The sequence below is a fragment of the Trachypithecus francoisi genome, unplaced genomic scaffold, assembly GCF_009764315.1.
Source record: "Trachypithecus francoisi isolate TF-2019V2 unplaced genomic scaffold, Tfra_2.0 Lachesis_group7, whole genome shotgun sequence".
NCBI classification, from domain to species: Eukaryota; Metazoa; Chordata; class Mammalia; order Primates; family Cercopithecidae; genus Trachypithecus; species Trachypithecus francoisi.
Genome location: NW_022681472.1, coordinates 8,361,156 through 8,373,635, shown reverse-complemented (window position 1 = coordinate 8,373,635; position 12,480 = coordinate 8,361,156). Strand labels below are relative to the sequence as shown.

The window sequence follows — 12,480 nt, the reverse complement described above, 5'->3', positions numbered from 1 at the left end:
ATGAATATAAGAATAATTGAATGAAGAAGCAAAATCAGTAATCCAAAGGCTATCACAAACACATTCACCTTATGGGTTTGACTTGAAAATGGAGGGAAATGCTATTGTTTCTTTTCTTTTAGATACACAAAGATGAAGACAGCAACCAACATTTACATATTTAACCTGGCTTTGGCAGATGCTTTAGTTACTACAACCATGCCCTTCCAGAGTACGGTCTACTTGATGAATTCCTGGCCTTTTGGGGATGTGCTGTGCAAGATAGTAATTTCCATTGATTACTACAACATGTTCACCAGCATCTTCACCTTGACCATGATGAGTGTGGACCGCTACATTGCCGTGTGCCACCCCGTGAAGGCTTTGGACTTCCGCACGCCCTTGAAGGCAAAGATCATCAATATCTGCATCTGGCTGCTGTCGTCATCTGTTGGCATCTCCGCAATAGTCCTTGGAGGCACCAAAGTCAGGGAAGGTAAGAGCAGTCATTTTCATTCCATTCATAAAAATGTAGCTTCAAATTACAGAGACTTTTAATCTGAGAGTGAGTAGGCCATATATCTAGTAGAAATCGATGCCAAAAGATGATGGAAATGTAGTGCCTAAATCCATGGAAGATGAGAAATAGAACAATTTTGTGTCCTTTTCCACCTGTAAACACAGAATGCAATCATGACATTGCCAGAAGAGAGATGCCTGACCTGTCTCCTCTTCTGGCAATGCCTAGTAGAAAGTGGAGGGGTGAGGATGAGGTAAGAAACCACAGGCATGTGGAATTTTAAAGTACAACCTGGCAATTCTAGGATGTACCTTCTCACTCCTTTTTTTTTCTCTTTAACAAGGGATATAAATTATTGGCGACATATGTTCGTTCTTTCCTCTTTTATTCCTAAAGGATAACCTCCAAATCACTATTTTAACAGCTTTGACTATAGGCCATTCAAAATCAAGTTAACAGATGGATGATAGTTACAGATGAGCAGAACCACTTGATTTTGGACATATCAGGTTTTACCGCATGCAAACCAGCCTATATATATATATATATAAATTATATACATATATATAAATTATATATATATATATATATATAATTTTTTTTTTTGAGACAGGGCCTCAGTCTGTCACCAGGCTAGATAGAGTACAGTGGCACGATCTTGGCTCACTGCAACCTCTGCCTCCCGAATTCAACCAATTCTCCTGCCTCAGCCTTCCGAGTAGCTGGGATTACAGGCACACACCACCATGCCCAGCTAATTTTTTTTTTTTTAGTAGAGACAGTGTTTCACCGTGTTGGCCAGGATGGTCTCAATCTCTTGACCTCGTGATCTGCCTGCCTTGGCCTCCCAAAGTGCGGGGATTACAGGCGTGAGCCACCATGCCCGTCCCCACGTTGATGTTTTTCCTGTATTTCTAGGACAGTAGTTCTTACTCTTGGCTGCACATTGGAATCACCTGGGTACTTTAGAAAACACTGCTGCCTGCATCTCACCCTTGAAGGGTCTGATTTAATTAACCTGGGGTACAGCCTGGGTGTCAAGATTTTTGAGCTCTCCCCAGGTGACTCTGACCTGCAACCAAGGTAAGAGGTACTGTTCTAAAAGAGTTTTGCTTTACTAGCAAAATATAAAGGTATGGAAAGCATCTTTGTTGCTCATAGAAATTCATGATGGGGAGGTGAGCAGAATAGTCACTCTGGGCCTTACTCATGCTGTTTAATGTTCCAGCAGGTATGTAAATGCTCCAGTTTATTAGGGGATTCATAATACCTGTGATAGCAGATAACTGAGTGTGTATAGTGAGGACTTTCCAGGTCATAGTGAAAGGGCAAGATGCTAAAATCATAGCTTGTCTTGCATGATACATGGTTTGTTTGTGTTTAGACTTTATTTAGGTTTCAGTTGATAGTTTTAGGTTCATAGCAAAACTGAGCAGAAAGCACAGAGAGCTTCCATTTACCTCCATTTACCCCACACAGGCACATCCTCCCTCACAGAGTGGTACATTTATTACAGCTGCTGAACCCACACTGACATGTTCTCACCCAGGGCCTGGAGTTTACAGGAGGGCTCACTCTCCAGGTTATGCGTCCTATGGGTTTGGACAAATGTATAATGACTGTATTCATTGTTTTTTAATGAAGCTGATCTTTTCCCTCTGAAACTACAAAATGAATTTCTAGCATAGCCACAGCAGGTGTCAAGTTATACTACTAGGCAAATTTTAAGAAATGCCCAACTTTCTTTATTGTATCTGCATTTTAAAATATGATTAATCATACATAGGATTTTGTTTCTTCATGCCTACAGCGAATAGAAATAAAGTGCAAGAAACTCTTTTAAGGCAAAGCTTCCACTTTGTGAACGTAAAATGTTGACTCTTTTTATTTTAAATTATATGTAATTAAAATTCTAGTAAGATGGGATATTCTACTATCCCAATCTATTACGATTGCATTAAAATGTTTTAGAAAACATTAATAAAGCTGTTTTGCTATTTAAAAAATATTCATGTGCAATTTTTGAAGAAGATTTTTCCAATGTCAGAAGAAAATATTTTCATTATAGTAATCATACTCACGGTGTTGCTCATGACTACCTTGTCTGTGAGGAAGGACCAGGGCAAAGAGAGCTCTGCTCTGTGCTAGTAGTATATGTGTGTGTATTATGTGAGGATTTATAGTCTGCTCTTACTTTTATTATAGTAGCTAAGACTTATTATAATCACTGTAAGCAGAAACAGTTATTCTTAACAAAATGAATACCCACAAGGAAAGCTTTAGTTTAGCTATTAGAACTAACTCTATAATTATGACAACCATGAGATGCTGGAACAGGAGCCAGCAGAAGCCGCAGCCCTCTGATATTAATATATAAGGAAACGAAAGTCTGCTTGTTGAACTGAGGCAGTTGTATGGATACTTCAACCTGAAAATGCCCCCTTTGTCCTGAAACAGAACATTTAAGAAAAATGGCATGCTTGGACAGGAATTTCTTTTTAAAAAAAAATGCTTAGTTTTTATGGATTCAAAATAGTTGTACATATTTAGGGGGTACCAGTGCTATTTTGATACAAGCATACAATGTGTAATGATCAAATTAGGGTAATTGGGATATTCATCACCTCAAGTATTTATCATTTGTTTGTGTTAGGAACATTCCAATTTCACTCTTTTAGTTATTTTGAAATATATAATAAATTATTGTTAACTGTAGTCACCCTCTTGTGCTACTGAACATGATCCTTTTTCTTCTAAGTGTATTTCTTATGCATTAACCAACCCTGTATATCCCCCTCCCCACGACTCTTCCCAACCTGTGGTCACCACTAGAGGTTCTACTCTCCATCTCTGTAAGTTCAGGGTGTTTTTTTAACCTCCCAAATATGATGCTTGATGACATGTGATATTTGTCTTTCTGTACCTGGCTTGATCCCTTTAGCATAACGTGAAGTGCACTGGAATTCTTGATGATTGCGTCAGCACTCTCTTTACGCTACAAATTCAACTTCATTGACATTTCTGGAGGATATTTCCAACTCTGTAATGGAACGTTTGTTTCCTAAAGTCTTGTAAAGTAGCTGTTGTTGATTATTTCACCCAGTCATCTAATACTTAACATCTCCCACTACATTCAAGACAGTTTGTTTGGGAGGAAGCTGAGCCTCGGAGTTAAAGGTCTATCCAAATTAAGCAGCAGCCCTGTGAATTCAGGGATTCAATGTTGATTAAGGCAGGCTAGGTTTCTCCACCAAGGCTGTTCACATTCTGGATGGAGAGAAAAACATTAGGAAAGTAACACACAATTACAGATCAGACAAGCTTCTGTCTAGGAAATTGGGTGAGTATAACATGTAGACAAAGTATAAGTTACTGGGGAGAGGCCATTTAAGAGACAGATCTCCATCTAAACATCTCTGAAGGGACGTATAAGCTGAGGTCAGCCACAAGAAAGAGCTAATGCTGGAAACGAAAGCCAAGCAGAAAAAAACAAAGCAAACCATGGTCCCTACCTCTAAGGAAACTCTTCTACTAGATTCAACAAACAAGTCAAAACCCAGAATAGAATATTATATTGAACTCAGATTTTTTTTTCATGTGTCACTCATCAAAAGTTGTTTAATGGGTATCTTATATTCTATGATAATAGTAGTGATTTAAAAATAATTTACCATAAACACTAAAGCAAAAGTTAATAGTCTTCATAGTACTATTACTTTGGACAATGACTTTTTAAAAAATCAAAAACAACAAATTTCTCTGGAAGTGTTCATTTACTACTCCAAGGTTTGATCTGGTATTTCATTGATACATGAAGGTCTCTAAGATAGTTATCTTTATTAATTGCCCAAAATGATTACATCCTTTTTATTTTAAATTATATGTAATTAAAATTCTAGTAAGATGGGATATTCTACTATCCCAATCTATTACGATTGCATTAAAATGTTTTAGAAAACATTAATAAAGCTGTTTTGCTATTTAAAAAATATTCATGTGCAATTTTTGAAGAAGATTTTTCCAATGTCAGAAGAAAATATTTTCATTATAGTAATCATACTCACGGTGTTGCTCATGACTACCTTGTCTGTGAGGAAGGACCAGGGCAAAGAGAGCTCTGCTCTGTGCTAGTAGTATATGTGTGTGTATTATGTGAGGATTTATAGTCTGCTCTTACTTTTATTATAGTAGCTAAGACTTATTATAATCACTGTAAGCAGAAACAGTTATTCTTAACAAAATGAATACCCACAAGGAAAGCTTTAGTTTAGCTATTAGAACTAACTCTATAATTATGACAACCATGAGATGCTGGAACAGGAGCCAGCAGAAGCCGCTGCCCTCTGATATTAATATATAAGGAAACGAAAGTCTGCTTGTTGAACTGAGGCAGTTGTATGGATACTTCAACCTGAAAATGCCCCCTTTGTCCTGAAACAGAACATTTAAGAAAAATGGCATGCTTGGACAGGAATTTCTTTTTAAAAAAAAATGCTTAGTTTTTATGGATTCAAAATAGTTGTACATATTTAGGGGGTACCAGTGCTATTTTGATACAAGCATACAATGTGTAATGATCAAATTAGGGTAATTGGGATATTCATCACCTCAAGTATTTATCATTTGTTTGTGTTAGGAACATTCCAATTTCACTCTTTTAGTTATTTTGAAATATATAATAAATTATTGTTAACTGTAGTCACCCTCTTGTGCTACTGAACATGATCCTTTTTCTTCTAAGTGTATTTCTTATGCATTAACCAACCCTGTATATCCCCCTCCCCACGACTCTTCCAACCTGTGGTCACCACTAGAGGTTCTACTCTCCATCTCTGTAAGTTCAGGGTGTTTTTTTAACCTCCCAAATATGATGCTTGATGACATGTGATATTTGTCTTTCTGTACCTGGCTTGATCCCTTTAGCATAACGTGAAGTGCACTGGAATTCTTGATGATTGCGTCAGCACTCTCTTTACGCTACAAATTCAACTTCATTGACATTTCTGGAGGATATTTCCAACTCTGTAATGGAACGTTTGTTTCCTAAAGTCTTGTAAAGTAGCTGTTGTTGATTATTTCACCCAGTCATCTAATACTTAACATCTCCCACTACATTCAAGACAGTTTGTTTGGGAGGAAGCTGAGCCTCGGAGTTAAAGGTCTATCCAAATTAAGCAGCAGCCCTGTGAATTCAGGGATTCAATGTTGATTAAGGCAGGCTAGGTTCTCCACCAAGGCTGTTCACATTCTGGATGGAGAGAAAAACATTAGGAAAGTAACACACAATTACAGATCAGACAAGCTTCTGTCTAGGAAATTGGGTGAGTATAACATGTAGACAAAGTATAAGTTACTGGGGAGAGGCCATTTAAGAGACAGATCTCCATCTAAACATCTCTGAAGGACGTATAAGCTGAGGTCAGCCACAAGAAAGAGCTAATGCTGGAAACGAAAGCCAAGCAGAAAAAAACAAAGCAAACCATGGTCCCTACCTCTAAGGAAACTCTTCTACTAGATTCAACAAACAAGTCAAAACCCAGAATAGAATATTTATATTGAACTCAGATTTTTTTTTCATGTGTCACTCATCAAAAGTTGTTTAATGGGTATCTTATATTCTATGATAATAGTAGTGATTTAAAAATAATTTACCATAAACACTAAAGCAAAAGTTAATAGTCTTCATAGTACTATTACTTTGGACAATGACTTTTTAAAAAATCAAAAACAACAAATTTCTCTGGAAGTGTTCATTTACTACTCCAAGGTTTGATGTGGTATTTCATTGATACATGAAGGTCTCTAAGATAGTTATCTTTATTAATTGCCCAAAATGATTACATCCTTTTTATTTTAAATTATATGTAATTAAAATTCTAGTAAGATGGGATATTCTACTATCCCAATCTATTACGATTGCATTAAAATGTTTTAGAAAACATTAATAAAGCTGTTTTGCTATTTAAAAAATATTCATGTGCAATTTTTGAAGAAGATTTTTCCAATGTCAGAAGAAAATATTTTCATTATAGTAATCATACTCACGGTGTTGCTCATGACTACCTTGTCTGTGAGGAAGGACCAGGGCAAAGAGAGCTCTGCTCTGTGCTCGCTGACTGCTTGGGGCAGGGGTTGGAAATGTGGGCTGACTGGTGTTTGGGGAAAGGCGAGCCCATGGGGGTCCCATAAAAATAGTTTAGAAGGTGTCCATTCTGAGTCCCTGGTCTTCTTAATATTAAGGCTACTCCAAAGAGAATACTACCCAGCAAAGAGAAGCAGAGCAAATAAAGCAATTTTCTAAGTAATCACATACAAATGTTTGTTTTATCTGAGTTACATAATAATGTTGGTAAAAATGAAAATAAATGTGCCTGATTTACTCAGAATTCCCTTAATGATGATGATGATTCTCCCCTACCTCCTCCAAAGGTTTTACTTGTGTTTCAGTAATGCCCTTAATCGTGAGTGTCATTGGTTCCATTAAATCACAATACCTGAGTCATATTTAAACAAATTTCATATCAATGTTTGTTGACCCACATAATGATTTCCTGTAAACTAGTTAATGTTTTTCAAACAAGTTGGCTTTTGTTAAATTCAGTGGCTAGATTTGAAATATTTAGTCATTTATTACAAATACACATTAGCTTTTTTATTGCCAGAGCCTTAGGTCTGGTAGAAGTGTTAATGAATGGAAATAGAAAAAAGTACTCATGCTATACATTAGCTCTTTACCTCTTCTGCAAGCCATCAGTGTCAAATCAACTTCTGCAGCTAGATGAGCAAGATTGTCAGCTAATCTTAATTCTACAGTATTGTGTTTGTTACCAGTAAACAGTGACTATCATCATTGTTCTATGCACAAAGATTAAGATGGCTAATAAAATACAGAATTCATTAGTAATTTGGTGATCTACTTCGGGTAATGTCATCTTACCATAATGGGACCATTGCAATAAAAGGTGTTAAAATTCACATTTAAAACATTTTGCAGCCACGGTAATAACAATAACAGGTTTCTGTGTTGTGGTTTTTATTGCCCTCCTCCAGACGTGGATGTCATCGAGTGCTCCTTGCAGTTCCCAGATGATGACTACTCCTGGTGGGACCTCTTCATGAAGATCTGCGTCTTCGTCTTTGCTTTTGTGATCCCTGTCCTCATCATCATTGTCTGCTACACCCTGATGATCCTGCGTCTCAAGAGCGTCCGGCTCCTTTCTGGCTCCCGAGAGAAAGATCGCAACCTGCGTAGGATCACCAGACTGGTCCTAGTGGTGGTGGCAGTCTTCATCGTCTGCTGGACCCCCATTCACATATTCATCCTGGTGGAGGCTCTGGGGAGCACCTCCCACAGCACAGCTGCTCTCTCCAGCTATTACTTCTGCATCGCCTTAGGCTATACCAACAGTAGCCTGAATCCCATTCTCTACGCCTTCCTTGATGAAAACTTTAAGCGGTGTTTCCGGGACTTCTGCTTTCCACTGAAGATGAGGATGGAGCGGCAGAGCACTAGCAGAGTCCGAAATACAGTTCAGGATCCTGCTTACCTGAGGGACGTCGATGGGATCAATAAACCAGTATGACTAGTCGTGGAGATGTCTTCGTACAGTTCTTCAGGAAGAGAGGAGTTCAATGATCTGGGTTTAACTCAGATCACTACTGCGGTCTGACACGAAAAGATAGAATTTTAAATAAACTTTTAGAGATCTCATGGTCTGAAGTCATCAGATGCAGACCACGTTCGTGATCAGTGGAAACATCAAGGATGAAAGGTCCACGCAACACATGCACCTCTTCTCTAGGGCACAGAAGTGAGGCAGACCCTCAGTTCCTCTGATGAACGAGGGCACAGGTCTTTTCCTTCTGGTTTCCTAGATAAGGTTCAGCACCCGTCTGCTGTGGCCTTCCTATGAAATGTAGTTTCAAAGCTCGGTTTAAGAAAAAAGGAAAAGAAAAAACATTGCTTTCAGAGCTCAGTGGGTATCCAATCCAGATGTTTAACAATGACAGCAACGACCTCCAAGGGAATGAGAACTATTTCCAGGGTTCATGCCCAGCCCACTGTATGCTGTGTGGACACGCATTTCATGTGACTGTGTGGTGAGAATTCCAGCTTATGTATGGCTTGGACCCACATCTGAGGAATCTGATGTTCACTTATACCAGAACATTATCTTGCTATTTATGAAATTATTTAAACATTCAAAAGGTTGTTTTTAACATGGTTTAATTTCTCGAAAACTACAGTTTTTTTCTTAGCATGCTATTCAGGTAGACAGTCTTATAATAAAGCATGTCCCATTGTCAAGAAATAAAATAGTGTGAATATCACTGAAAATATATATAGTATCTTCTGTAAATAATAGTACATGTGCAAATAAGGAATAGGCTTGCCTCCCAGCCAGGCGATTTCCTGAGGGCACACTAGTGATATCCCCTGAGTTGCTAAGTTGATGCTGAGAAATTTTGCTGGGAATTAGTCATGGCATGATCTCTTTCAGACTCCCTGAATACCATTTAGTCCTGTAACAGTGCTCATAACTCATGTGTTAATGAATCACAAAGGCTTTAACTAGCTCCCAGGTTGTAGCCTTAGCAGGATCTAGTTTACTTGCCACATCTCTTTATGAATATATAGCGATTCGCAGATCCTCTCTATTCACAGAGAGGAAGGTGTTTTGCTTCTATAGATCTCAAGGTACTATTTTGTGGCTCTCAGCAGGAAGTAGAATTGTTCCTAAATGTGTGCTGAATGAGGACATGATGTCCCTCCTGGTGCCAGGACGCATCCTGCATGGCATTCTGTGAAGGGCATACCTGCTGAGGATAATGCCAGGAGCAGCACATTTAGGGTAATTTTGCTAAAACTTCCAGATGACATATAAATTCCCTCTTTTTCCCCCTGAAACTTACCATTTCAGAGGTAATGGCTTTTTCTGTAATTTGCCTGAGAAGAAAAAAGGGATAATTTAGAAATAACACTCATCTCCAAGCCTATATATTATTAGCGCAGCATCCTCTGGAATTTAATAGAAAAAATAAATATATAGCCCTATCTAACTACAGACATCATTAAAACTGTTAAGTACTGTTCACCATGCACTTTCTGGGTGTACTCTCACCTTTTGGAAACAAAACCTTGCATTGAAGGTTTTACACATGGCTTCAGAATGTTACTCTGACCATGTTTGCCTCTACTCCAGGTTATCATGGCACTGAACACAGATGACATATGGCAGAATGAAAGTGATTTCTCCTAATGAAAATGAAGTGCTCTTTTGAGTATTTCTTGTTTTATTGAAATTCCTAGCTGCCTTGTATTTTTATAACTGAATATAAACAGGAATGGCTTAAATACTGGTTTACACTAATCCCATAGTAAAAAATCTTGGCTATGGTACAGGAAGGATATCTATATAGAGGATAGTTCCAGAAACAAGCCCTGGTGAAATAGGAAATATAAAAACTTCTTTATGGAACAGGAAAACCCAAGAGACTTTCTCGTCAGATTCTTTTCCAGTGCAAAATGTAACAGAGATAGGATTGTGAGATGAAATCAGAGTAATCAGAGTAGTGTGTTTCCTTTAATTTTTTCTGTCTTCTTCTTGTTTTGTTTGTTTGTTTGTTTTGAGACAGAGTCTCACTCTGTTGCCCAGGCTGGAGTGCAGTAGTATGGTCTTGGCTCACTGCAATCTCTACCTCCTGGGTTCAAGTGATTCTCCTGCCTCTGCCTCCTGAGTAGCTGGGATTACAGGCGTGCACCACCACACCTGGCTAATTTTTATACTTTTAGTAGAAACGGGGTTTCACCATATAGTGCAGGCTGGTCTCGAACTCCTGACCTCTGAATATTTAGCCGCCTCAGCCTCCCAAAGTGCTGGGATTATAAAGTGTGAGTGGCCACACCTGGCCCATTTCTTTTAAGTTAGCACTTCACATGCTCTCATAGCATTAATTGCCATTATTGGTTTGCCTGATTCTCCTGCATCTCCTCATATGTAAGTCTGCAACCCAAGGAAAGAACAGTAGCTTGTATGTGTCCACGAAGGGTGTCCAAGCTTCTTGATTCTTGTTAATACCGACTTCCCAACATTGAAAAAGGAGTGAAGAAGGGAATATCATTTTAGGGTACTGCTTTAAAGGAATGATAAAGTAAACAACGTGGCAGGGAAAATACCACTTGCACAAATATACTTCTTTGTCAAAGCATGTACATGCTTTCTGTATGTCCTATGTCCTGATGTGAAGCAGGGACTACATTGCCATTTATTCATTGTTCCAGGCAGTGCATTTGTTCAAACCCCTCTGGCTCTCCGATATCTCTCATCTCTTGATGTTCCTATTCTCTGACCTCAACGGGGAGGACACTGTCTGTTGTGTCTCTTTGAGACCAGAACTGCATATGTTTAACTTTCAGATCCATTCTTTACATGAACCCTATCTTTCCACCCTGGTAAGAAGGTCTGGAAGACAGGTCCTAGCGAGGGGTCAGAGAAGGCACAGAGAAAGGAACCAGCCACGCAGGGGCAGCACTGAGGGGGAAACTCCCCGCTCTAACTGGGAGGAGAGTGGAAACGCTCTTCGTGTCTCAGAGTAGTTACCAATCTAAGAGCATCCCTCGAGTTTAAGTCAAAACTCCAGGCTTAATACTAAAAATAATACATCATTTGGGAAAATAGCTTGGAGAAAAGAAATCAATAAAGAGTCACATAAAATCTTAAGAAAATGGTTCTATTCTGTGAAATATTACTAAGAAATAAAGTTCTTAAACGTGTATAACTATTGTCAGACAATTTATAGGTGTTTCATCTAGTCCTGGGATGAAATAAGATGACTCACGCAAATGCAGGGAGCACATTAGCTGACTTTAAATTGGAACATTGTAAAGAGAAAGCTGTCAAAGCTTGTGTGTCCTATCAATGAGATTTATTTTCTAACCAAGAGCTATTTGGATGATTCGGTGTAAATCTGAAAATCACATCCCAAAAGGGTATAATCCAGCTTCCTTAAGGCAATTTTCTTCTCTGAGACAAGAGTATACTCTTACGTTCTTTACTATAATGTATATTATTTTATATTGTACTTTAAAAGATAATTATGCATCATATATACAATTGTGTGCCTTGCAATAAAATCAAAATTGTACCTGCTAAAAATCACGACAGTCAATTATTGTGGTAAATTATTTATTCTGTAATTACTTCAGTGATGCTGCACTTCAGCAAGAACAATGGAAACTGTTTCTCAAAACTGTAAGGGTTACTCTAACTTTCCATCCATGACAATGTTGTGGGTGATTAGTGGATAGAAACAAAATACGTGGGGATCTAAACTGTGATCTTTAGTTTCCAGACCTAGGAATTGTGGGTATCTAAACTGTGGTCTTTAATTCCCAGACCTGTGAATTGCTTAAGATAATTCACCTGTTTTCACAATAATGCTGTGAGGACCCCAGGATCAATGTGACCTACTGCCCTCACAATGAAAATCCACTTTTTTCACTACAGAAGCATGCATCATTCAAAATCAAACTGTTCCATCAATAAAAGCATAACGAAATAGCAGCTCCACCTGGAAGCGCAAGCAGCCCCTGCCCTGCTCCCAGTACAATACAACCACATCACTGCCAAGAATGATCTGTTTCTGTATTCTAAACCAAATGGTATTTTACAACAAAGAACAACTTAAAACCCAGTATCTAGACAAAAGAAAGATTTGTGGAAGTAGAAGCAAAACTTAGGCTTGGGAAGTAAAAAGGGACTCATTTTGCTAACTGGGAAGAACACACTAATAAGTCCTAGTCTCTTTTCAAAACAAAGCAAATTTCTTATTCCTGTTTATCTTTGATTGGTAAGTCAATTTCATAAGGGATTGGAGTGCAAGTGTGGTAGGGGCCTCCACTTCCATTGTTAGTGGAATCTTTGGTTGCTTAATGAAATAAGGATGAAAATAAGTTAGAAAAAGTCTAAGGAAATAAGAGA

General features: G+C 38.2%; 1 protein-coding gene across 1 annotated transcript in view; it reads left to right on the top strand.

Moving 5' to 3' along the window:
• Positions 1-11,658, top strand: part of OPRK1 (opioid receptor kappa 1) — a 28,110-nt gene extending 16,452 nt beyond the window's left edge. The window contains exons 3-4 of the mRNA XM_033202976.1: positions 123-475; positions 7,550-11,658. Coding sequence (XP_033058867.1) covers positions 123-475; positions 7,550-8,082 — 886 coding nt within the window. The 3' untranslated portion in view covers positions 8,083-11,658. The remainder of the gene's footprint in view (positions 1-122; positions 476-7,549) is intronic.
• Positions 11,659-12,480: the final 822 nt, after the last annotated feature.